General features: G+C 33.6%; 1 protein-coding gene and 1 long non-coding RNA gene across 3 annotated transcripts in view; one reads left to right on the top strand and one right to left on the bottom strand.

The window, feature by feature from the left end:
• The window catches only part of GLRB (glycine receptor beta), a 91,520-nt gene that overhangs the window by 53,454 nt on the left and 10,730 nt on the right, over positions 1-27,336 (top strand). For both annotated transcript variants that reach the window (XM_058721064.1, XM_058721065.1), the window contains 4 exons: positions 6,169-6,398; positions 6,520-6,602; positions 8,445-8,585; positions 14,128-14,280. In XM_058721064.1, the coding sequence (XP_058577047.1) occupies positions 6,169-6,398; positions 6,520-6,602; positions 8,445-8,585; positions 14,128-14,280 (607 nt within the window). The remainder of the gene's footprint in view (positions 1-6,168; positions 6,399-6,519; positions 6,603-8,444; positions 8,586-14,127; positions 14,281-27,336) is intronic.
• On the bottom strand, positions 18,074-26,825 carry LOC131506942 (uncharacterized). Its single transcript, XR_009259235.1, has 2 exons — positions 26,551-26,825; positions 18,074-18,258 (listed from the first exon to the last, which is right to left on the bottom strand). It is a non-coding gene; the product is annotated as an uncharacterized LOC131506942 (long non-coding RNA).

Below are 27,336 nucleotides of genomic sequence, written 5' to 3'. Positions count from 1 at the left end.
TGTCTCACTCTCTCTCTGCCCCTCCTCCACTCATGTTCTGTTTCTCTGTCAAAAATAAACATTAAAAAAATTAAAAAGAGTTCTTCGTATATTTCTTGCTCTTGATTTTTAACTAATGTCTTTCCACTGATTACTACAAAACCTCTGTCTCTCGTTCTGGCCTCTTTTTAGTGACGATATTGATTATGTTTGTCAATTTATGTATTTTGATATTTAGTGATTCTTTTTAATTAATTTTTTTTGAACTTTTCATTTATTTTTGAGAGACAGATCAGGAGCATGGGAGGAGCAGACACAGGAGAGAGGGAGACACAGAATCCGAAGCAAGCTCCAGGCTCTGAGCTGTCAACACAGAGCCTGATGCGGGGCTTGAACCCACAAACTGTGAGATCGTGACCTGAGTCAAAAGTCGGATGCTTAACCAACTGGCCGCCAGGCACCCCTTAATGATTCTTTTGTGTTACTGATAAAACACTTACCTGACCTTCTCTGATCGCAGCACCTGGCAAAATTCTGCTCACTCTCAGGAACCTCCTCAGATTCACATTCTACAGCCTTTCCTGACTGGTGTCTGAAGTGATCATTTATTCTGTCAACTAGTACTGTCACCCTTAGAATCCTTACCAATTATGTCCCTACTTGTATCCTCATCACCTCCTGAGAGTATGGCCCTCATGTTTTTATCCTTCTCAGACTGGTAGCTCAGAACTTCGAACATAGAAAGTCCTTAATGAATTACTGTTTAGTGAATGAACAAATGAAGGAAGAAAGGAATGTTTAACCTAGCATAGTAAAACTGATAGCTAACCAAGGCTCTTTTGTAATCATTGAATTTAGTCTGGAACATAATAGCAAGTAGATATTTTATTTTGTTAGTCTATAAAACAAACTTGCCATTGTTCATTGATGTATCTAAAGTCTGTGAAATCTTAATATTAGAGTAATCAGATATTAATAATTAATATTAATAATCAGAAATCTTTGTTTTCTAATATTGTATTATGTTGATCTGTGTATAATCAGCAACTAATATAGTGCTTTACATCTGTACATGAACAATGATTTTTCAAAGCTTTTGAAGAATTAATAGAATTAAAGTTAGTTTTGATGTTTGGCAACCAATTAAAACTTACAGGTGGCATCTTTACAACAATAGAAAAGAAATGCTTTCAATAGTAATTGTTAGCCTTTTCACAGGGGTGATATAGCTATCTTGGTAATAATGTTAATAATACATATAATAAGTTAGCTAACTTTGAGTACTTCTTTGTTCCAGGTTTCATGCTTTAGGTACAGCATTTCATTTGATTCCTGTGAATAGTTTAGGATTAATTTTATTGACAAGGAATTTGAGGCTCAGAGAGATTAAGTGACTTGCTTTAGGGCACATAAAATATATATAATTCAGACCCAGATTTGTCTGACTGTCCTGTCTTCAGGTCCCTGTGTAGATGTCAGTTCTCTTGGCTACTTTTATCTAATCCTGAGTCTAGATTAGATGCCCTGTTGCAAACTATTTCCATTTTTATAGCCTTTTGCAAATTGTTTTATGTTTGGCTGATTGTCAGTGTAACTTACAATTATCTTTGAAGTCTGGGAGTACTCACAGATGTATCCTTAGTACCCAGAGTTTGGAAAAGAATATATGGTTAATAAATGATTTTTGAATTGAATGAATGAGCCAACCCATCACCTAGGGATTTGGGAGGAATTTAAGTAAACATTTTCTGAAAGTATAGAACGTACTCTGTAGCTAGATTCTCAAGGATGTTTAATGAAAAGAGAACTAACTTATTTATATAGCAGTCACTGTGTTAATCGTTTAATTGATTATTTTATTGAATTATCACATTAGGGTATTGATATTCATGCTTTTTATATGAAGAAACTGAGCTCAAAGAGGTTAAGAAACTTGCTCAGGGTCAAAGCTAAAGATTCAGAGCTGAAATTTGAGTCAAGTACTTTATCTTTTCTAGCCCATGTTGACTCCATTATACTAGGCTTTATAATTTGGCTAATATAACTTCAAAAACACTATTTATGAAGATATATAGAATAAAAAGGTGGTGACATTAATCATTTCTTGTATCATTTGTAATTTTGTAATTTTTTCCACAGTTAGGTTTTATTTTGTCAAAACCCTCTGGTACTGTATAGGGCTATGCAAGGCTTTAATCAGCTTTCAGCTGGTTAAAATGCTTTGAACTTAATAATGGATATAAAGGTATAAGTGATATAAAGATATTCATGCATTGATGGAAACACTGTTTAGAGTTCAAGAAGGATTTGGAATAATGATCTTCACATGGAGAAACACTCTTAAAATTGCTATAAAATTTTTAAAAGAAAAATAATTTTGCTGTATAATTTTAGATGAACTATCCATACAATTTTGGAGACAGAATAGTGGAATATAGGATATGTGTATGTGTGGAGATTTTAAGGAGAATTCAGGTTACCCCAAACATTATAAGGTGGCTTCTTTTTAATTATGCAAAGTATGCTGAAGTTAAAGGTTGGCATTGCTTTCATTCCTGTCAGATATCTTGAGTATTATTAAAAATATTGATATAATATCATTGGAAATTAATTACTACGGGGCAAACCAGCATACACCCCAAAATGTAGTTGTTTTTAGTCTAGATACAGAATACCAATAGATCTTAATATTAGTATCTGTATAAATATATCTAACATTCTATTAAAATAAGAATACCTAATATTAGACTAAAATAAAGCATCTTGATTCTAAAAGCCACATTGGCAGAGTTGCTTAATTAACAGTGGCATCCAAATAATGCTGACAGTCTCTTGTCAGGTATATGACAATCCCTCAAATGATATTTTACTTTTCATCCATCTCTATTTCTGGCAAGGATTTGAGGTGTATAATAACAAAAAAAAATGCAAGCAAATAATTGAAATAGGACTAAATGTGCAAGAACCATGCAATGATAGTCATACCAGGATATGAGAGATGAATTATTAATTCAGTTGGCTGTAGAATTTAGCCTTCACTCCTTAGCTGCCAGACAAAAAGAAAAACATGATGAGATACTTCAGTTTCACTTTCCTGTAATAGGAGGCATGTAAGAGAATCAGGAGAGCATTTTTAGGAATAAACTCTAAGGAATAGATTTATTTTTGCAAAGCGCTTAGAGTAAGTGTGCCTAGCACACAGTAAATGCCTATTAAATGATATAGTAATATATGTATAAACAAGTGAAAAATTAATAAATAAAGAAGAATTTATCTTGTGTATTTTCATATAATGGTCGTTGACCAAAATAAGGGATCATGGCTTTAACAACATGTTTACAGAAGATAGATAGGCAACCTCATCTGGTTATTTTTCATACTGATCCTTGATAACAAGTTAAGGACATGTATTTTATCATGACATGTGAATGCACATTTTAAACATAGAAGTTTAAAGATGTGGTTTTCGATGAATTACCTTTTGACAAGACATAGAACATAAAGAAAGTAATAAAATAGTTTTAGTGTGTGTAATTTTAGAATACCAATAATTTTAGCTGATCATTTCAAGGGAGCTTTTTAGCAAATAATATGAAGTTGAATACTCATAAGTGCTCAAAGTCATGTCAAGTCTATGTCAACCATGTGCTTAGTGAAGGTAGCATAATTGTTATTTTATTAGAAAATAATTGAAACTAATGTGTATGCCTTTTAAAGGGGAGGGCCATGGATGTTTGCCTGGAATGGATAAAAACTTGGGGTGGGAAGAGCGTTACTTCTGCTGGAAGTGTCACCACATGATGGTGAGAAGACTTTGTCTTGGATGAGTTTGAGTTCTTTCTTGTAGTCGTGACAACCACAGTCAGATATAAAGCAGTTAAATCCCATTATGAATTTTAAGATATGCATATATTTTAACAAACAGTTTATGTAGCTGTGCAACATAACTCTTTGTTTTCTAGAGTCCTTGGCCTCCTTTATTCCCTCCTTAATTCCATGTTCATTTAATAAGATAAATGTTACCTTCCCCCCCCCCCCGCCCCCAATGGTGCAGATAAGTTCAGTGTCAGCCTATATAATCCTTTTTTTTTTTTTAGTGTTTATTATTTACTTTTGAGAGAGGCGTGTGGGGGGAGGGAGAGAGAGAGAGAGAGAGCGCGCACGCGTGCACCAGCAGGGGAGGGGGAAGGGCAGAGAGAGACGGAGACACAGAATCCAAAGCAGGCTCCAGGCTCTGAGCTGTCAGCACAGAGCTCAACGTGGGGCTGGAACCTATGAACAGTGAGATCATGACCTGCGCTGAAGTTGGATGTTTAACTGACTGAGCTACCCAGGCACCCTGCTTATATAATCCTTGGTTTATTTGCCTTTGACACTCTGAAACCATCTGCATATGATTTTTAAGAAACCATTTGTGTTATATATCTTGAAGCCTTTATAAACCTTAAGTTTAGAGTAGCTATGAGATATAGGTAGGTTAAATCTTATTTTACTCTCTGTACTTCAGTGTGTGGATATTGCTACTGTGTGCCTTTACCCTTCTACAATTACTATACAGTCTGAAGATCATATGAGAAAGTAAAATGTCTCAGATTGCTCCTTGCTTATGCTTTATTTTATATTTTACACGTATGTAAAGCAAGTACATTTATGTTTTATAGAAATCTATTAGGTCTTATTATTTAGTAAAAGATGATCTATAACCTCTTCCTAGTTAATTATTTTGGATTTTGATTTGAAGTTTATGATTTCATTCATTTTGATAATATCAAAAGACTATATGGATAGATAGTATTTTGTGAATTTTGAATGATTGAAAATAAGGAAGCTGAGGCCCAATGCAATTTATGCTTTGGACACTTTTGTGCACGTTCTGAGTATAGTATATATAATTAAAATCAAAAGGTGTGCGCATGATGCTCAATGTTAAGTTCGTATATACTAACAACCCGATTTGTGCTAGAACCCCATTTAACTCGTAGATAATAAAATGTATTAAGGTATTAAACTTGTTCCTAGTGCACATACTCTTAAAATCTATGTCTTGACATAATTCAATTTTTACAAAGTTTTAAGATAAAAATTTTAGGAGGTAGACAAAAAACTCAAGTAAAATAATCAGCTATTTAGTAGATTTCAAAACATTTTTCTACTATAGTTAAATAAAACATAACATTTACAAATTTTGATGTACCTGTTTTGCATCCAATGCAAATCTCATTTGACTATCTTAAATTCTCTCTATAATCGTACATGTATGAATCTTCAAAGACAGTTTTTCTTTTTCCTTCTTAGGTAAACATATGTACATATGTGTGTTATATACATATATACATAATATTATATAATGTATATGTTTTATATACACATATTATTATTTTTGTAGTTTGCTAACTAGTAAAAGGCCAGGAGAAATATTTTTCTTTACTCTCCTTTTTTTTTTTTTTTTTTTTAGCTTTATTGAAGTATAGGAGTAAGAGTAATTAAAGATGGTCATTAAGCATAAAGCAGTGAGTGTTGGAAAGGCACATTTCATAAGCAAAAAAGAAAAAAAATTATTTTAGGTATATTGACACAATATACACATATATTGATTAATAATCTGAAGCTTTTTTGTTGTTGTTTATTTTGTTTTGTTATTATTATTATTTTAATTTAAATCAAAGTTAGTTAACATACAGTGTAATGATGATTTCAGGAATAGAATTCAGTAATTCATCACTTATGTGTATCACCCAGTGCTCATCCCAACCAGTGTCCTCCTTAACACCCCTTCCCCATTTAGTCCATCCCCTCACCTACTTGTCATCTATTTTGAATTAAATTTTATTCTTTTTTTGGTGTGTTGGGGGGGCGGGGAAGAATAATGGTAATATTTAGCAGTCTCAGGTTTTTATAACACCACTTACCCAACTGGCATAACTGGCATTTGTATGAAGGTGAAGCAATTATTGGTAAACTTATATTCTGATGTTGGAGCTAGCAAGTGCTGCTGGAATGTCTATAGAGACACAAGGGTCTTTTTAGACTGCTCTTTTTATTTAGTGACCAAACTGTTTTAATCCTGGTTGACGTTACAAGACCAAAAATATTGGTGCTGCTAATCACTGAAACTCTTTTTATTCTGGTGCTGAGCATGTCTTTCAAATAGCAATAAACACCCACACGCACACATTTTTTTCCCCCCAGGACTATAGAGTTAACATCTTCTTGAGACAAAAATGGAACGATCCCAGGTTGAAGCTCCCTAGTGATTTTCGGGGTTCAGATGCACTGACAGTGGATCCCACGATGTACAAGTGTCTGTGGAAACCTGACTTATTTTTTGCAAATGAAAAAAGTGCCAATTTTCATGATGTGACCCAGGAAAATATCCTTCTATTTATTTTTCGTGATGGAGATGTTCTTGTCAGCATGAGGTACTTGTTAATATTTGTACATTTATACATGTATATATATATATATATATTTTTTTTTTAAGTCAGTGTATCACAGAGAAACATGTTAAGCAACTTCTAAGACCTCTGTTTCTACTTTCAGGTTATCTATTACTCTTTCCTGCCCTTTGGACTTGACCTTGTTTCCCATGGATACACAACGTTGCAAGATGCAGCTGGAGAGCTGTATGTAAATGAGACCCAAAGTGACTTTAGCATAAAATCTATATGTGACTATATGTTTAAAATCTCTAGACAATACATTCTACTAATGTCTTGGATAACAATGATAAAACTGATGCTTTTAATTACAAATAGTAAAATAATTTATTTAGGAAAATTATAGTTCTTCTTTTACTGTAATCATTACTAAGATAGACCCCTTTGGTACTAGTTTTCCCTCAGTTACGTAGATGTACACTTCTAACTTCTTATAATTGCCAACTTCGTTTGAAATTAGTATTATAAGTAAAGTAAATGATGAGGCACCTAGGTGGCTCAGTCGGTTAAGCATCTGACTTCAGCTCAGGTCCTGATCTCACTGCTGGTGAGTTTGAGCCCCATGTTGGGCTTGGTGCTGACAGCTCAGAGCCTGAAGCCTACTTCGGATTCTGTGTCTTCCTCTCTCTGCCCCTCCCCTGCTCGCGCTCTGTCTGTCTGTCTCTCTCTCCCAAAAATAAATAAACATTTTAAAGAGTAAGTAAAATAAATGAAAAAAAATTATGTCTTAACAACTGTTCTGCTGTTAAAATCACGTGTTCAGAGCAGAAAATTTGAAAACATTGAAAAACTGTCTCTAAATCCTGCCAAATAGTCATTTTCTTTGGATGTGTAAAAATTTTTTCGACAACATTGGAATTTTTGTGTTTCTGTGATCATATGTTTTTCAGTTTATGAAGGGTGCACTACATTAAGGTATAAAGTATATTAATTGAAATTATTATTGAAATGATTATTTACCTTTAAAATACATTAATTCACTATGATGCTTATCTTTTGAAAATAAAAGTGGGACATAAAACTTGAAAAATGAACACTAACACAAGGAATCCTTAGCCTGAATACCTATATACCGTGAGCTATTTCAGCAAAAAAAAAAAAAGAGTGATAGCCTTGGAAAATATCGTATATATACTTGCTAGATGATGTGCTTTAAAGTTACTTTGTGGTTATTTGTTGTTGTTTTAAGTGTACTGAAGTTTGATCCTACATTTGAACAATATCGGTTGCTTTCTAAGTATAAAATGGGATTTTGTAGATGTAAGTGTGTGTATGTACATTTTTGTGAATGTGTTGTACAGTGTATACCTGTGTGTCAATACGTATTTGTGTAGAAAATTTTAACTATTTACATTCAAATCTATTACCCGATGCACTGAAATATTGCTTTGGAAAATCCATACACTTTAAGCGTTGAATGGTAGGCTACTCTATGCTGTAAAACCCTGTAAGATCCTTGAATTGTAGCCATATTACCTAAGCCCAAAATGTGTGCTTCAGCCTGCTGTAATACTGTCCACTTGAGAGGTTGTTTTACTGCTTTTCTGTGGCCATGCAACTCCTTCAGGGAAGTTTCTGGTCATGTCTTCAAAAATATAGGTGATTTCGTGCTTAAATGTTTTTTGTTTTTTGTTTTTTTTTAATGTCCAGGTAGCATATTGTATAGTTGTGAATGTAGATATGCAAAAAAGCTAGAATGACTTATTCACTCCTCTTTATCAACGACAGTTCAGAATTTTGATATAGAGAAATGTGCTACTACATATGATGCCGTAGGATTGTAACTGCAATATGCTAAATATTTTAGCTTATTCTTTCTTTAAGCCAACTAATTATCTGTAAATTTGTGCTAATATTTTCATTAATGGCCATAAATTTTATCTCTTCACATTTTTAACAAGAATTTTATATAAGTAGGGCCTATGATCTTACCGTTGCTGAACTTAATAATTGGACTACTAAAATATTTAAAAGTATTAATAATCATATTCCAAACTAATATTTTTATTTATTTACTTTTGTTTATAGTTGGCTACACAACTGATGATTTACGGTTTATCTGGCAATCAGGGGATCCTGTTCAGTTAGAAAAAATTGCATTGCCTCAGTTTGATATTAAAAAGGAAGATATCGAATATGGTAACTGTACAAAATACTATAAAGGCACTGGTAAGTAATATTCTTTGAATTAAACAAAACTAAGTCATATTTCAAAGATTCATTTTAATTTTAATATATGATAGGAACAGGATAGAAAAAAACTTAGTTAAAAAGAAAGTTCAGTATTTATAAGTAGTTTATCATATATCCATATACTTAAATTACATATTTAAATCTTTCATAATGAACACTCCCTGTATAATATTCTTGGCATACGTTATGGAGCAGCTAATTGCGAAAAGCACAACAAATTAACCTCATTCATTAAATTACCTCAAACTTTGCAGAAATAAAAATATAATACTAATCAATACTTTAATAATACGATTCATATTCAACCTTTGAGTCACAACTGATAGTTACAGAGAGTTTTAGATATTAAATATAATAACATTGTTTCTCTTAGAAAAATACATAAAAAGATAATTGAATTTTGATCCTTATATCAAACTATTATTTCAAATTATCATTTCAACTTGTAAATTACCATACAATTTCTAATTTTCAGGAAGTAAACAAAGATATGATGAAGATATTCAGAAATAGATACAATAAAAGTTTAAATTTATTGCAACATTTATGTTGGCTTGCAAAAAAAAAACATGTATAGTATAATTCTGTAGAATTCAGAGAGATCAGATGTTTGAGCAAAAATGTTGTCATCGTGACATCATCAAAGAAAAAATATAATATTAAAAAATGTAGAGTGAACATTTGCATATTTACAGTGCTACAATAAACGCAACACTTAAGCAACTTGGAGATAAAGCTAGTTTAAGCATGTGTTGTTTACTTTTCACATAAGTTAACAGCTTATATAGCATTTATATATAAGGAATTCCTTCTCTTATAAAGATTATATATTTTAGAACGGGAGAGATAATAAGGAAGTGCACTGCGAAAGAATTTATGAAGGTTTTTAAAAGGAAAACCTGAAAGCTCTTAAAAATTTGACCACCAAAGTACTCAGTGAAGAAGTCATAGATACACGGACTGCTAGATATGGAAGTGATCTTACTGACAATTCTGAGGCAGATTCTTTATTTAACACATAAAATAACTGAAGAGCAGGGTGACTGAGTGATTTACCGAATGTTCCAGGCAATTTGATGTCGGCGACTGCACGAAGCATAGTGTTCCTCTTCTTGGTACTCACTCAAATTAAGGAAATGAGCTACAGTGTTTAGAAATGTTTACAGCTCACCTAGTAATGAAAAAAATAAGCTTGAAAGCCAAGCAGCAGCGTTTTGGGATTGTTGTGTAGAAGCACATATTAAGTAGCTCTTTGATTTCTTGCTGTGTGTCAGGCATTATTTTAAGTAGTCTACAGGAATTCTGTATCTTAATCCTCACAACAATGCCATGACTTTGATAGTTTTCTTCTCCCTATTTTACATGTTAGGACCATAAATCAAAGACACTTATCCAGGTGAAGCACTGGAATAGTGAGTCTGGTATTTTAACCCTACCTGTGGAGTCAGTCCCATTATACACTGCAAATAGTTACCCACATCTAGATTATATGCTTAACATTTCAAAATGAATAGTCTCTAAATTGTTTTAAGAAATTTGAAATAGACCCTAGTGAAATTTTAAATTTCATCTAAAGATGAAAATAAAACTGGTAATTTTATTTCTGATTTTATGTAATAGCATAAAATGATGACATAGCATTGAAAATCCTGGGATATTTGTTTTTTCACCTTTAAGCCCTACATCTTAAACCCTATATCTAAAAGTCTCCTTTTGGGGATGCAGCAAGGAATAAAGGCAAGATCCCTGCCCTTTTGTACATATGTATTCTAGTATAGTACACACATAAACAAAATAATTTATTTTAGTTTTAAGAAGAAAATAAGATGTGCTGGAGAGTAGTTGAGAGATTACTTCAGATTATAATAAGTAAAGATATTGTGGTATTTTTTGAATTATTATAAATAAGTCACTGAACTCTCATTAGCTACAGAAAATAACAAAAAAAAACCTTATTTCTATTTAAAAATTTTTAAAATGTTGTTTATTTATTCTTGAGAGAGAGAGAGAGAGAGAGAGAGAGAGACAGAGAGAACATGAGTGGGGGAGGGGCAGAGTGAGAGAGGGACACAGATTTGGAAGCAGGTTCCAGGCTCTGAGCTGTCAGCACAGAGCCTGATGTGGGGCTTGAACTCACAAGCCATGAGATATGACCTGAGCCAAAGTTGGACACTTTACCAACCAAGCCACCCAGGCACCCTCCCCCCCAAAAAAACTTATTTCTAACATCATAATAATTGTCATTTACTATGTTTCAGTAAGCATGCTTTATCATCAGTGTTTACATGAATCATCATATGACTATTAGTAAAATATATTTTAATATTTGGATAATATTTAGAAATGTACTTAGAAATATAGAGCCTTCTGGGGCGCCTGGGTGGCTTAGTCAGTTAAGCGTCCAACTTAGGCTCAGGTCATGATCTCGTGGTTTGTGGGTTCCTAGAGCCTAGAGCCTGCTTCAGATTCTGTGTCTTCCTCTCTCTCTGCCCCTCCTCCACTCGTGCTCTCTCTCTCTCTCCTCTCTCTCTCTCTCTCTCTCAAAAATAAATAAACATAATTTTTTAAATAAAAGAAATAAAGAAACTTCTAAATATATGGGATGCTTAATAATGTAGAATAATGAAAAAGATATAGACAGCAACATATATAGAATGATGGACAATATGTTCTTTAACTTGTACAGAAATAATCAGAAATAATAATTTGGCTTTAACTTTATTAAAAGTTACAGTTTTTTATAATTGTAGATGTTACAAAGGAGAAATATATGGGAAAACAAGTATGAAAAATACTTAAATTGCAAGCCTAGGTGAATAATAATGAAATAAAACCCCACAGGAAATAGAAAGTAAATTGAATTTGCCAATGAACATTTATATCAATTAGCTGCCCACCTGCCTCTCATAAATGTAACAGTACTAGGAAAAGATCAAAAAAGATCAAGAAATGTTTCTCATAAAAGTTTATGGAGCAAATCACTATAATATCCAAGCATGTATTTTATTGCCAAATTCATCCAAGTCTTGGGAAGCTCCCCTAGTGGGTGCCTTCATAAAAGGAGGGGGTGGAAACTTGCTTCAGAGTACAGGGTTTCTGTTACTTAGGCTGCCAATTAAATATGATGGGATGGAATGCAAAAGTTCATTTTAAAGTGAGCAACTCCATAGTAAATTGTTGTAATATTTGTGACAATTCAGGTTACCTAAAAATATGCAGTAAGTGAGAGACTACTAAAGATAGAGAACAAACTGGGAGAGAATGGGTGGGGGGATGGGCTAGATGGGTGATGAGCACTAAGGAAGGCACTTGTGTTGAGCACTGGGTATTGTATGTAAGTGATACGTCACTGAATTCTACTCCTGAAATGAATATTGCACTGTATGTTAACAGATTAGAATTTAAATAAAAATTTGAAAAGAAAAAAACAATAAAAAAATAAATTTAAAAATATGTGATAAGCACATATATGTCGTTCCCTATCTCACATGTGCTAGGTAAATGTAAAATTAAATTGAGTAAGTGATGCTATTGCAAAGCCAGGTACTTTAGAACCACTTTTAAGAAGTACTGGGAGCCTCTTAATTGCAGAAAATGGGACTTTTAAAAGATTCTATTTTGGAAATTTTGCACATAATTGTTAGTTAGAAACATATGTTCTTGTTTGTCCAGGCAGGAAGTTAAGATGAGTGGTGGGGAACAGAAAAGGGAGGGAGGTTTCATTATTTGACCTTTTGCATCTTTTTAAAACCTATGCACAATTTAAATTAATTGCCTGGTTTTAATGAAATTAAAATTACAAAAAGAGACAAACATTCTGCATTTTTTTTTTGTTTTCTGATATAATATGGAAACATTTGGCATAAGTAGAATTTACTGCAGTTCAAATCAACTCTTTATTTTTGTTACATATTTAGCCCTAGTATGTTTCTAATCTCTCAGAGGTGGCGATGATTATAATTCACACTGGGGAAAAGATAGGGTTCTAATCTAAGTTATTTAATAAGAGGACGTGAATAGCTATTCTTTTATTTGACATTCTTTAATTGTGCCACTATTGCCGTAAGTACCATTAATGAATAAAAATGAAGATTGTTCTAGTACCAGAAGTGTATATATCCTTCCTAAGTAGGAAAATCAGATAAATATTTCTTTTAAAATTTAAAATAGTAAAAAGCAATATTGTCCTTTCCCCACAATTAATGTGTTCATTTATCATTCATTTATATATTTCCACATTTTAAAATAACAAGGTTTAAGCAGAACACAACTGGAGATATTTTAACTTTTTGGCATTTGCACATAACCTTGCTTTTGTTTGAATGGCTAACGACAATTTTATCAAAATTAAGCACTCTAGGCATTAAATATTATATTTAATTTGCTAACTGAAAGAACTAAAGCATTTAAAAAAATAATCTCAAACATCTAGAAGTGTGTCTTCTATTCCAGTGCTAGGAGAATATTTTGTCACTTATTTTGTTTCTCAGGTCAGCAAAGGCTATTATGAGGCTGCCCATAATTTGTGATTAATCCGGGGGACTAGTAGTGTCATGGCATCTCTAGAATTATGCTGTAATGCAATTTCTGCACTTGTCTCCGCTTGTGAAAATGAGGTCCTCTGCCTCATAAAGCATGCTTGAGGGTCTAGAGTGGAGGAGAGAATTGAGAGGAACGTTGGATATTTGCCCTTTATAATTTTTTATCTACATAGATTGAAAACACATATTTCTGGGGCGCCTGGGTGGCTCAGTCGGTTAAGCGTCCGACTTCAGCTCAGGTCACGATCTCACGGTCCGTGAGTTCGAGCCCCACATCGGGCTGTGGGCTAATGGCTCAGAGCCTGGAGCCTGCTTCCAATTCTGTGTCTCCCTCTCTCTCTGCCCCTCCCCCATTCATGCTCTGTCTCTGTCTCAAAAATAAATAAACGTTAAAAAAAAATTAAAAAAAAAAAAAAAAGAAAACACATATTTCTTATTGCTGCTAGCATTTACTTCCAATACTCTTAACTTTTAAGGTTTAAGTACGCATAGGAGTTATTGTAGACTGCCATACTTTCTAGATAAGAAGTGGTACATGTAGCTGAAAAATTATACTGACAATGCGTAGTCGTGGAGTGTTTCTTTTTAGACTTGTTCCACTTTGATTTACTGCTCCCTATGTGACTCCTTTAGATCAGTTGCTCTGAGAGGACCCATGGGTAATGAAAAGTTTAAGTTCATTGCGAATTCTCTGAACAAAGACTTAAAAGCTGAGATGTTGACATAGTGGCACAGCATGTGGTATCTATTTCTCGATGCCATAATAAAGTTGTGAAAGGTCAGGTGAGACAGGTCCCATAATGTCAACCTTTCGCATCAAATGAATTATATATTTATAGAAAAAAAAATCTTTTTCTGAGTTTACTTTGTGAAACTGCCTCAAATGGAAGTGACTTACAATTTATAGGTACATCGTTGATTTTTGCAGTTGCACGTGGGTGAGCACCTCATATTTCTAACATGTTTGTTTCTGAAAGGGTACTACACGTGTGTGGAAGTCATCTTCACCCTGAGGAGACAGGTCGGGTTTTACATGATGGGTGTCTATGCCCCCACCCTGCTGATAGTGGTTCTCTCCTGGCTTTCCTTCTGGATCAACCCGGACGCAAGCGCTGCCAGAGTGCCCCTGGGTAAAACGTTCTGTGCTTCTCTCTCGATGTCTGATGTGGGTTATGTCCTTGCCTAACTGTGTAATCAACTATTTTCAAACAGAACTGTAGAATTGAAGGCAACCTTTTTCTTTTCTTTTTTTAGACTTCCTTCAAAACTTGACATTGCACTGTATTTTCTCAGTGTTTATGCAGTCAATAATTAAACTAAGTTTTTTTCTTCTTTCATGTCTTTGGGTATTTTAAACAGCTGATCTGTCTAACTTTGACTCTTGTGAAATAATTATTAAGAAGTGATTTCCACAGGTAACTAAAGTCTAAAAGCCGCAATAGTGCCAGACTTAAAAACAAAACTATATTGATGGGAATCTTTCTCAGTGATATTTTATACTATCTCATGCTCTTCACTGGGGAATGACTTTGCATCATTTTCTTTTTTTTTAAGTTTTTTTTAATGTTTATTTTTGAGAGACAGAGAGACAGAGACAGAGAAGCAGAGAGAGAGGGAGACACAGAATCTGAAGCAGGCTCCAGGCTCTGAGCTGTCAGCACAAAGCCTGATGTGGGGCTCGAACCCATGAAACATGAGATCATGACCTGAGCTGGCGTTGGACACTTAACCAACTGAGCCACCCAGGCGCCCCATCTTTGCATCATTTTCTTAAACATCGGATATTGTGTGCTGTATCATCAGGAGTGGCTAGGGAGAAGAAGAGCTGGTTATCTATGCTCTCTTATTTGTTATTGTTAATCCTCTGTCACATAGAAACATCATTAGCCAGTCTTAAAATTGTGTCTGTATAGGGGTGAAAAAGTCTTTGCTTTGTGAAGTAATCAAGAGCCCTTCTAGTGGGTGAAGTGAATAATCTTGAAAATAAGGATTTTGTTACAACAAATTTTGATTGTTTGGAATGTTTTAAAATGTTTCATTACCTTGTGTGTGTGTGTGTGTGTGTGCGCGCTCGCGCGTGTGTGTGTGTTCTCTGACTTTCACCTGGAACTTATATAGGTAGGGCTGTGGTATATCTGACCTCTTGGTGACTGATTGCTTGCAGCATTTTATTTTTTTATTTCCATCAAAAAGGCTTTGTGCAAATCTCCCCCCAGACTTGTTAGGGGAATTAAATGAAATACAGATTTTAAAGAGTAGAAAACCAGGAAAGAAGCAATGAAAATGACAGTTTTACTTGAATAAGACATTTGGTGATTTACATTTAATAAAAGCCACAGAGACCAAATCTACATCTTAATGACCAAAAATGTAGGAGATTTCATCCTAATGGTTATGTATGTATAATGAAGACAATGGCAACTCATAGATTAATTCATTTAGGGGATGAGAATTAACTATGTAGTATGTTGTACTGAGAATAAAACTACTGGAAAACTAGATTTGTATTCTTAGACTTGTCAAAAATATCATGCATTTCCCCCAAGTAGTCAATTTTTTGGTTATTAAAAATATCTTACTCTTATGCACCGATATAAATTGAAATGTCAGACTTTCAAGAGTACTCTGGAGACACTTAAATCCCTGATATGTCCTTGAAGGATTTTTCTCTGTAAATCCCCATCTATTGCAGGAGTTCTGACATAAGGTCCCTGAGCTGTCCACTTAACGTCCAGTAGACCTGTTGTATGGAGCAGAAGTATTTCATGGTTGAAAGTCAGTCCCTAGAGTTCAACTTGGATTTCAATTCCTGCTCTCTGTCTAAATTGTGACAATTTAGATAACAAACAGATCTAACCTCTTTAAACATACTCTGTTGAAATGTCAATAGGGATCAAAAAATACTCAAGGGGTTGGTTACTTGGAGAACTGAAAATATGAGTGTAAAGTGCTTATTACACATTCAGGAGTTAATAATATGCCACATGTATACATTACTTTACACTTTGTAAAGCACTTTTGCACTCTTGATTCATTCAGCAAGTATTTAGTGTGTGCCAACTATGTACTAAGCAATATTCAAGAAGATGGGCACATAGCTAACAAAGTAAATAGCTAAGAGATAGTTAATAAAATAGATTAAACAAAAGAAAACCTCTAAGCCTCAATGAGTATGTATTTTTTTTGGAAAGAAACAGACATCAAATAAGTACAATATATGATATATAAGACAGTGACGTATAACTTCCAGTTATAAAACAAGTCATGGAAATGGAAAGTACAGAATAGGGGATATAGTCAATTATATTGTAATAACAGGGTGTGGTGACAGATGATGACTGTATGTAATTATGGTGAGCACTGGGCAGTGTATAGAATTGCTGAATCACTCTGTTGTACACTTGGAACCAATATAACATTGTATGTCAACTACACTAAAATTAAAAAAAAAAAAAATCCTAATGTCTGGGAATGTAGAAAGATAGTGACCTAAGGACAGAGAGTTCAGGGACAGCAGCCTGCTTGTAGGGAACTGTTGAAAGAGAAGTGATATTGGGTAAAGATGTGATGGAGGTAAAGAAATAAATCACGGTGGATATCTAGGAAAGAATGGGCTGGGTTAGTGATCATCAAGGCCAGCATTCCTATGGCAGGAGCATGTGTGGAGTACTTTGGGAACACCAAGAAAGCCAGTGTGGCTGGATCAGAATGAGTGAAAGGGTGATGTCAGAAAGACAGCAAAAGGGAGGAGACTGTGTAATATGTCCTAAGGCATTCTGATTATTTTGGCTTTTATTCAAAGTGAAATGGGAAGCCCTTGAGGGCTTTTCCCGCAGGATGTGCTTTAAATTTTAACAGATCTCAGGGCACCTGGGTGGCTCATTCAGTTGAGCATCAGACTTGATTTCAGCTCAGGTCATGATCCCAGGGTCGTGGGATTGAGCTCCCCCATGTCAGGCTCTGCACTGAGCATGGAGCTTGCTTGAAATTCTCTCTGCCTCCCCCCAAATCAATAAATAAAAATAAGAAAATAAATAAATTTTAACGAATTCTCCTTGCCTCTTTGTTTAGAACCCACTAAAATGGGGCATGGGTGGGAGCAAGGAAATCAGTTAAGAAGCTATTTTAGGGGCACCTGGGTGGCTCCGTCGGTTGGGAGTCCGACTTCAGCTCAGGTCATGATCTCACGGTCCGTGAGTTCGAACCCCGCTTCGGGCTCTGTGCTGACAGCTCGGAGCCTGGAGCCTGTTTCAGATTCTGTGTCTCCCTCTCTCTCTGACCCTCCCCCATTCATGCTCTGTCTCTCTCTGTCTCAAAAATAAATAAACGTTAAAAAAAATAAAAAAAAAAAAGAAGCTATTTTAATAATCTAAGTGAAATGATCACGGTATGAGCCAGAGGGTAGAGATGCTCATAATAGATGATGGATATGGTAGAGATAAAGAGATGTGTAGATGTGTTGTATGTAGGATTTAAGAAAGTAGAATCGAAGCTGACTTCAAAGGGTTTTTGGTCTTGTATTTGTTTTTTATTTGTCTGTTTGAGAAACCAGAGGGATGAAATTACCACTTAGTGACATGGGAAAAGCTGCATGTAAAAGAGGTTTGAGAAGGTGGGAAGATGAGGAGCTTGGTTTTGGACATGTTAAGTTTGAGATCTCTTTTAGGTAGAGATATCAGATAGTTGGCTATACAAGTATGGAGTTTTTAAGAGAGATCAAGCCTGGAGGTAAGAACTTTAGATTTGTAAGAACATAGAAGGTCTTTAACGTGAGGAGACTGGAGTGCAGGTGCACGAATAAAGGTTAAACCCTTGAGACTGAGAAGATGAGCAACAACCAGTATGATGTAGTTTCCTAGGAGCCAAACGGGGAAAGCATTTCTAGGTTAAAGGAGTGCTCAGTCAAGCTGCTTGCCAATCAAGTAAGTTTGGGGCTAACTATTGTCATTGGATTCATTAACCTGGAGAAGTCACTGGTGTCCATGATAAGAACAGTTTCTGTAGAGTGAACAGAGGAAAGCTTGATTGGAGTGACTTCAGGAGAGAATGGTGGCATCTGGGGAGGAACTAGAGGCATCCAGTAGAAACAACACGCTGGAGATTGTCAGCTGTAAAAAGAAAAAGAGAATGGGGAAATAGCTGGGGTGGGAATAGGAGTTGAGAGGGTTTCTGGTTTTTGTTTTGAAGACGGACAAAAATCTTAGCATGTTTATATTTAGAGGAAAACAACCAATAACAAAGGAAAAAATGAGAGATGGAAGAAGTGCAGGAGCAGAATTTGAGAAGTGAAAGGGGATGAGATCAGGTAGACAGATTGGCCTTTTCGAGGACAAAGTGGATTGGTCCCAGGGATCAGCAAACTCTTCCTGTGAAGGGCCAGATAGTAAATACTCTATGTTTGTGGGCCATATGGTTTTTGGTGCAACTCCTAAATCTGTTGTAGCATTAAAGGCAGCCTTAGACAATACATAATTGAATGGGTGTCCTATGCATCAGTTTACTAATCCTTGGTCTTCAATATCAGGAGGGAAGACAGAGTATATAGGTATAGACAGAGATAGGTAAGTAGATATGGTAGTGGGGGCTTGTGAATGATTTTGTTTTCTCAATAAAATAGGAAGAAAGGTCACGAGTTGCAAGTGAGGTAGGATAGACTGTTGTGAGTTTGAAGAGAGAAGGTAGTGAATGGACAAGGGAAATATACAATGCTTGCTGTGATTATGGGCTTCCTGAGGTTAGTGATTATAAATTTCAACTAAGATCATTCAGTATGTTGGGATGATTATCTCTAGCCACACCCACTAAAAGAAAACTAGAGGATACGAATATATTTATGTTTGTGAGATGTATCCATGTTGTTGCTCATGTTTATATTTGACTCCATATAATTGTTGGGCAGTATTTCATAGTTTATTTTTCCACTCCACAGTTGATGGACATTTAGATCATTTCCAGGTTTGGGTTATTATAAATAACCCAAATGTTGTTTTCAATAATTGTGTACAAGTCTCTTTATGGACATATGTTTTTATTACTCTTGGGTAAATACCCAGGAATAAGATTTCTGGATTTTAAAGTAAAACTATGTTTTATACTTTTTGAAAAACTTTCATTTTATTTTTACTAAGTTTTTAATTTCAATTCCAGTATAATGTACAGTGTTATATTAGTTTCAGATGTACAGTGTAGTGTTTCAACAATTCTATATATTACTCGATGCTCATCATGAGTGTACTCTTTAATCCCCATCACCTGTTTCACCACCCCCCCCCCACCTGCCCTCTGGTAACCATCAGTTTTTTCTCTATAGTTAAGAGTCTGTTTCTTGGGTTGCTTTTCTCTCTCTTTCTTTCTCCCTCGTTTTGTTTTTTTTCCTTTTGCTCATTTGTTTTGTTTCTTAAATTCCACATATGAGTGAAATAATGTGATGTCTTTCTCTGACTGACTTATTTCACTTAGCATTATACTCTCTATCTCTAGCTCCATCCATGTTGTTGCAAATGATGATTTCATTCTTTTTATGGCTGAATAATATTCCATGGCATGTATATATGTGATATATATATATATATATATATATATATATATGTATGTATAGTATGTTTGTGTGTGTGTGTATAGAGGTGCATGCATTCCTTTGAATTAGTGTTTTTTAAATTTTGGGGTAAATACTCAGTGGTAGTTCTATTTTTAACTTTTTGAGGAACCTCCATACTCTTTTCCACAGTAGCTGTACCAGTTTGCATTCCCACCAACAATGTACAAGGGGTGTTTTCCCCCACATTTTCCCTAACACTTATTGTTTCTTGTGTTGTTGATTTTAGCCATGCTGACAGGTGTGAGGTGATATCAAGATACACTTACTTTTATAAAATACTGAGATACTATTTCTTAAAAAGATGGTACCATTTTGCATTCTTACCAGTTGCTTCAAATACTCCCCAACATTTAATTTTCTTACCTCATTGTGGTATTTCTACTGTAATGTTGAATAGAATTGTTGACAATTGTTCTTCCTGATTCTAGTAGAAATAACAGCCATTCACTATTAAGTGTGATAGTAGCTGTAGATTTTTTTGTAGATGTCTTAACTGAATTGAGTAGATTTCCTTTGCTTCCTAGTTGGCTGAGTGTTGTTTTTTTATCACGTATGATAAAATTTCATTGAATTTAAATTTGACTGAATTTTGCCAAATTCTTTTTCTGCATATACTTAAATATTTAGATGGGTTTTCTTCTTTATTTTGGTGAATTATATTCATTGATTTCTAGATGTTACATGAGTTGCAAGAATTATTAGCACAAAATATTTTCATAATATTCCCTTATCCTTTTAATGTCTATTAGTGGTATGTCAGATTTAATTCTTGATATTGTTAAATTGTGAGTTCTCTTTTTTCCTGATTATTCTAGCTGAAGGCTTTTTTTTTTTTTGATATTTTCAAAATATCATAACTATTTCATTTATTTTTATCTATTTTCCTTTTGGTTGATTTTTAGCTCTTTATTAATTTCTTCTTTTTAATTACTTTGCGTTTAATTCTATCTCTCTTTGATGCTTAAAGTGAAAACTCAGATAATTGATTTTAGATCTTTTTTCTTTTTAAACAGGAGCATTTAAAGTTATAAATAGATATATTCTTTCAGTAAAAAATGTTTTCTAATTTACCTTGTGATTTCTTCATTGGCCCATGGATTCTGTTTGATTTCCAAATATTTACTTTTAATAAGTACCTGATAATGATTTTAATTTTATTTAAATGCTTTTTGATTTTGTCAGAGAATATGATTTCAAACTTTTTGTTTATTCAGACATTTTTTTTTTTATGGCCTAGCCTAACATGTATCTCCTGGTAACCATACCACATTCCCTTGCAAAGTATATTTGTCACTGTTGGATGTAGTTTTCTGTATATATCAAGTTGGTTGATAGTACTACTGAAATCTTTTATGCCTTTTGTCTAGTTATTTTTACAGCTATTGTTGAGAGAGTTGTTAAAAATCTCCAACTATATAAAATTATGCTGTAGGTATTTAGAAGTTCTGTTACTAAACATATACATATTTATAATTTTATCTAAAAGAGAAATAATATTACTTTAGTGTACTACTTAATATATCATATTACTTTAATAAAAAGATAGTCCGTGCAAATGGAAACAAAAAGAAAGCTAGAGAAGCTATACTTATATAAACAAAATAGACTTTAAGTACAGACTGTAATGAGACTAAGAAGGGCATTACACAATGATAAAGAGGTCAATCCAACAAGATGATGTAATATTTACAAATATTTATGCACCCAACATAGAAGAACCTAAATTAATAAAGCAAATATTCCCAGACCTAAAGGAAGAAATAGACAGCAATCCATAATAGTAGGGGACTTTAATCCCCCCCCCCCATTTACACCAATGCATAGATCACTCCAACAAACAATAAACATCAGTCTTAAATGGCACATTAGAGCATATGTACTTAACAGCTACTTACAGAATATTCAATCTAAGAGGAACAGAATAGATATTCTTCTCAAGTGTACATGGAACAATTTTCAACATAGATCATATGTTAGGCCACAAAACAAGTTTTAATAAATTTAAGAGGATTGAAATCACATCAAGCAGTTTTCCAAACCACAGCAATATGAAACTAGAAATTAATTACACTAAGAAAAATGGAAGTTTTGCACGTTTCTGGAGATTAAACAACATACACCTGCACAGCCAGAGGATCAAAAATAGAAATCAAAAGAGAAATTAAAAAATACCTTGAGACAAATGAAAATGAAAATGTAACATACCAAAATTTATAGATGCAGCAAATGCAGTTTTAAGAGGGAAGTTTATAGTAATAAACACCTACCTCAGGAAACAAGAGAAGTCTCATATAAACAACCTAACTTTATATCTGAAAGAACTAGGAAAAGAAGAACAAATGAAGTCCAAACTAAGCTGAAGGCAGGAAATAAAAATTATACTAGGAAAAAATGGAGACTAAAAGGCAATAGAAAAGATCAATGAAACTAAGAGCTGACTCTTTGAAAACATAAACAAAATTGACACACCCTTAATTAGACTCACCAAGAAAAAAAAAGAGAGAAACCTCAAATCAATAAAATCAGGAAAGAAAGAGGAGACATTACAACTAATATCAGGGGATACAAAGGATCCCAAGAGACTCCTAGGAATAATTATATACCAACAAATGGACAACTGAGGCAAAATGGATAAATCCCTAGAACTATACAACCTACCAAGCCTGAATCATGATGAAATAGCAAATTTGAACAGATAACAAAAATTACCAGTAAGGAGATTGAATCAGTAACCAGAAACCTCTCAACAGACAAAAGCTCCAGACCAGACACATCACTGGTGAATTCTACCAAACATTAAAGAATAATTAATATCATTTTTTTTTCTCAAACTCTTCCAAACAATAGAAGAAGGAAGAACTCCTCTAAACATATTTTACAAGGTCAGCATTACTCTGATACCAAAAGCAGACAAGAATACCACACACAAAAAAAATAAAATTACAGGCCAATATCCCTGATCAATATACCTGCAGAAATCCTCAACCAAATATTAGCAGACCTGTTTCAAAAATACATTAAAAAGATCATACACAATGATCAAGTGGAATTTATTCCAGGGATACAAGAATGGTTCAACATCTGTAAATCAATCAGTGTGATATACCACATTAACAATATGAATGATAAAACTCCTATGATTATCTCAATAGATGCAGAAAAAGCATTTGATACATTTAGCATCCACTTATAATAAAAATCTTGTAAGAAAGTGGATATAGAGAGAATGTACCTCAACATAATAAAAGCCATATGTGACAAGCCCACAGCCAACATTATACCCAACAGTACTCTAAGGTCAGAAACAAGACAAGGATGGCCACTCTTGCTATTTTTATTTAACATAGTATTGGAAATACTAGTCAGAGTCATTAGGCAAGAAAAGAAATAAAAATCATCCAAAATGGAAAGGAAGAAGTAAAACTGTCATTATTTGTAGATGACATATTATATTCAGAAAACTGTAAAGACTCTATCAAAATACTGCTAGAACTAATAAGTGAATTCAGTGAAGTTTCAAGATAGTCTGTTGTTTCTTTACAATAATTATGAACTATCAGAGAAATTAAGAAAGCAATCCTATTTACAATTGCATTAAAAGCATAAAATACTTAGGAATAAATTTAACCAAGAATGTGAAAGAGCTATATGAAAACTGTAAGTCATTAATGAAGTAAATTGAAGACAGTGCAGATAAAGGAAAAATATATTCCATACCCATGGATTGGAAGATTAATATTGTTAAAATGTCTATACCACTCCAAGAAATATGCAAATTCAGTGGAATCTCTATCAAGATTACAATAGTATTTTTCACAAAAATAGAATAATCCTAAAATTTTTGTGTGGACACTAAAGATCCCAAATCTTGAGAAAGCAAAGCAAAGGTGGAAGCAGTATTTCAAACTATACTACAAAGCTGTAGCAATTAGAACAGTGTGGTAAAAAAGAGACACATAGTTCAGTGAAACAATAGGGACCTCAGAAATAAACCCATATATATATATATGGGTCATATATATATGACATATATATATATATATATATATATATATATATATATATATATATGTCAATTAATTTATGACAGGTGAGCCAAGAATGTATAATTGGAAAAGGGCAGTCTCTTCAATAGTGTTTGGCAAATTGGACAATCACCTGCCAAAGAATGAAACTGAACCATTATCTTATACCCTACACAAAAATTAACTCAAAGGGGATTAAACACTTGAATATAAGACTTGAAACCATAAATCTGGAAAATAACAGGTGATAAACTCCTTGATATAGATCTTGGTCAATCTTGATGATTTTAGCAAAAGCAAAAATAAACAAGTGGGACTATACCAAACTAAAAAACTTCTGCACAGCAAAGGAAACCATCAATAAAATGAAAAAATAATCTACTGAATTGAAGAAAGTAATTGCAAATCATATATCTGATAACAGGGTAATATCGAAAATATACAAAGACTCATACGGCTCAAAAACAAGAAGAAAAGAAAAACAGAAAAAACAAAAATAAAAGTCCAGTTAAAAAATGGGCAGCAGACTTGAATAGACAACATCTAATTGGTCAACAAACACATGAAAAGATGCTAAACATTCTCCCAATCTCATTTGAATTTACCTTTTCCATTGTTAACAAACATGAAAGCTCCCTCTATGAATTTTAGGTACAGACTTTTGTCTGTAGCTCTTTCAGAAATGTCAAAAAGGTTTTTTTGGATTCTCACATGATATTAATAATAGCTTTCCTTTTCGTATCCTTAGAGTAAAATGTTATGAAATGATAACGTGCTAATATAATTTAGTAGTACTCCTAAATTAATTTTCATCTTATTAATCACAATTCCCCATGTATGAATTTGATAGTTTATTGCAGTATGAGATAAAAATTATTTGTAGTTGAGACAGGTATGTAAACACTTGCAGTTTACTCCTTGACCTCTACTGGTTCATGACATTTGTTATTACATTAGCATTATACTCTCCAGCTCCATCCTTCTTGCTGCAAATGGCAAGATTGGCATTGTTTTATGGCTGAGTAAAGTTACATTGTATGTATATGCACTTCATCTTTAACGATTCATCTATCATTGGACACTTGGTAGCCTTTCGTATCTTGGCTATTGTAAATAATGCTGCAATAAACGTAGGGATGTACATATCTTTTCAAATTAAAGTTTTTATTTTCTTTGGGTAGATGCCCAGTAGTGAAATTTCTTTTGATTGGTTTATAAATTATTAAAATTCAGACAAAATTTCACTATGCATTATTTAACAATGAAGTAATTTTATTTGAAGACTATGTTAAGTGAATGGTACAATACTTGTCCAAAGAAATATTATTTGCTCAGATTTCTTATTTTAGGATTAAAAAAGCAAATGGATATTTTCTAATTTTAATATGATTTCCTGAAGAGAAGGCATACAGTGATGTTCACATTTTTCTCCATTTCTATTCTTTCATCTCTGAAATGATAAAAATCTTAATAGAATTGACCATCATGGTTTCTAACTTAATATATGGAATTATAAATGCCTCCCTCCTCTCCCCAGAAAACCCTTAATGCCATATTCTTCCTTTAAAAGGACAGTCCCTTCTCTGTTTCTTTGGTCTCCTTTCTTTGACATTCCAGCATCTTTTCCTCACAAGGTTTTCTACAATTTCAAAATGACCTCCATCTGAACAATATTGGCTAATCTTTTCTTTTACAACATTCTCAAGTGTATCATGCTCTTGTCATGGTCATCGGTTTTATGCTTCTTGGCCTTTCTCTAACCCACCTCAATGTTTTCATACCAAAGTCATTTCTTTCCTACGTCTCCTATTCCCATCTTTCATGGGTATTCTTCCAGTTATTCCATTCTTCAGAGCTTTGTCTCAGTCTTTTCCTTCTTCCTTTAATCAGTAACCAAGTCTTTTAAAATGTCTTGTCAAAATCCTTTTGCATCAGTTCTGTGCTTTGTTTCTGCAGCTACTATTTTTTTCCTTTCTTAGTCTGTTGTATATATCCCTACCAGAATAATGTTACCCAGCATTCTTTTGTTAATGTCATTTCTCTTCCCCAAATTTAAAGTTTCTTAATATTTTCTACCAGGTATGGTAAATTCACTATAGGGCTTTCAGGACCCTTAAAATCTGCCATTATTCTCCATTTTCTCATGAAGTTTCTGATATATCAGGAAATTTTCAGGTATACTACTGAGTTTACAACAGTTTGATATATCTATCCTGTGTTATTGATGAAAGTGAAATGCTATAGAAACACAGAGAATGGTGTATCAATATATTCTATTTCAAGGAATTAAGTAAGGTTGTTTTTGATTGCTAGATTGACATATAGCATTTGATTAAAAATAGAAAAATTGACTTGGAAATATGACTTGTTAAATTAACGCCCATAGGTATAACTAATTGCAGTTTCGGGCAACAAGTGATAAGATCTTGGTTTTTATGTTAGTTTCCACTTCCAGGTTAGAAACATTAAGACCTATATTAACTTTTAAGATGTAGTCTATTAATTAGTTCTTAGTTTTCCTCAGGACCAAGGGTAATTAATATAACTGTCAAGTCTTTACATTCTAAGTAATATTGTTTCTATCTGCAGAAGTTACTATATTTTGCTAGAAACCTTTCTTTCTAGTAGAGAATCTCGCAGCTCTTCAATACTCACAAAAAAGAGCCGAACAAACACCCTGAGAGGTGTCAACCTCTCAGGAGACTTTAAAACAGTGCAACTGATGGAATATATTTTTCAGTATTCTAACTGATTATTAATACTAATATAGTGCTTACCATACTTCCAAGGCGAGAGACAAGAACACCAAGTATATCTTTGTTAGGTTGACCTATTTGTTAATTCTCTGTGGTGGTCAAATCTAAGAATAAAAAGTGCATTTGGCCCCATAAGTGCATAGCCTAGGCAAACCTGTTTTCTACATTACTTAATGTGAGCCTCCTTTGACATCATAGAAGACTTTTTCTGACACAGGGTGTCACTGGTAGTCAGTGGGAATGTGGCAAGTGCAAAGAAAAGGAGGGATATAAATTATTGTAATTTTCCTTTTGGATTTTACAATCATTTGGCTTAAATTGATATGTAACTAGTTAACCTTCCACAAATGGTTAATACAGATAGCAGAATATTACTCTTTCCTTGAAAAGCTGAAATCATTTGTTTCCCCTGAAATAATCAGGAATGCTCTATCTTTGTCTTTTCTATTAGATATTTTAAATTGTGAGCCTTATCAGAAAATTGCTTTATATGTTCTATTCTTGTTCAGACTTAGTTGTTCTTGGGGTAAAATGCAGTTCTGTGACTGTCTAAAATAAAGCTGAAAAATGAAATAACTCTAACTAGAGAGCTTTGTGGCTTCCTCCGAGATACTACAAAATAGTTTCAGACATCTTTAATATTTAAACCAGATCTAAATTGTGTTTTTACACGTTGGCTTAAATTTCTATTTACTTTTAAATATTGAATGTTTACAAACATCTCCAACTACATTAAATAATACTTACATGAAAAGTATGTCAATATTATTTTTTCTACTCTTTGAGCTTGAAAGAGATCTGATGAGC

This window comes from Neofelis nebulosa, chromosome 3, assembly GCF_028018385.1.
Source record: "Neofelis nebulosa isolate mNeoNeb1 chromosome 3, mNeoNeb1.pri, whole genome shotgun sequence".
Taxonomy (NCBI): Eukaryota; Metazoa; Chordata; class Mammalia; order Carnivora; family Felidae; genus Neofelis; species Neofelis nebulosa.
The sequence above is the reverse complement of the archived record's forward strand: the minus strand, read 5'-3'. Positions and strand labels throughout refer to the sequence as shown.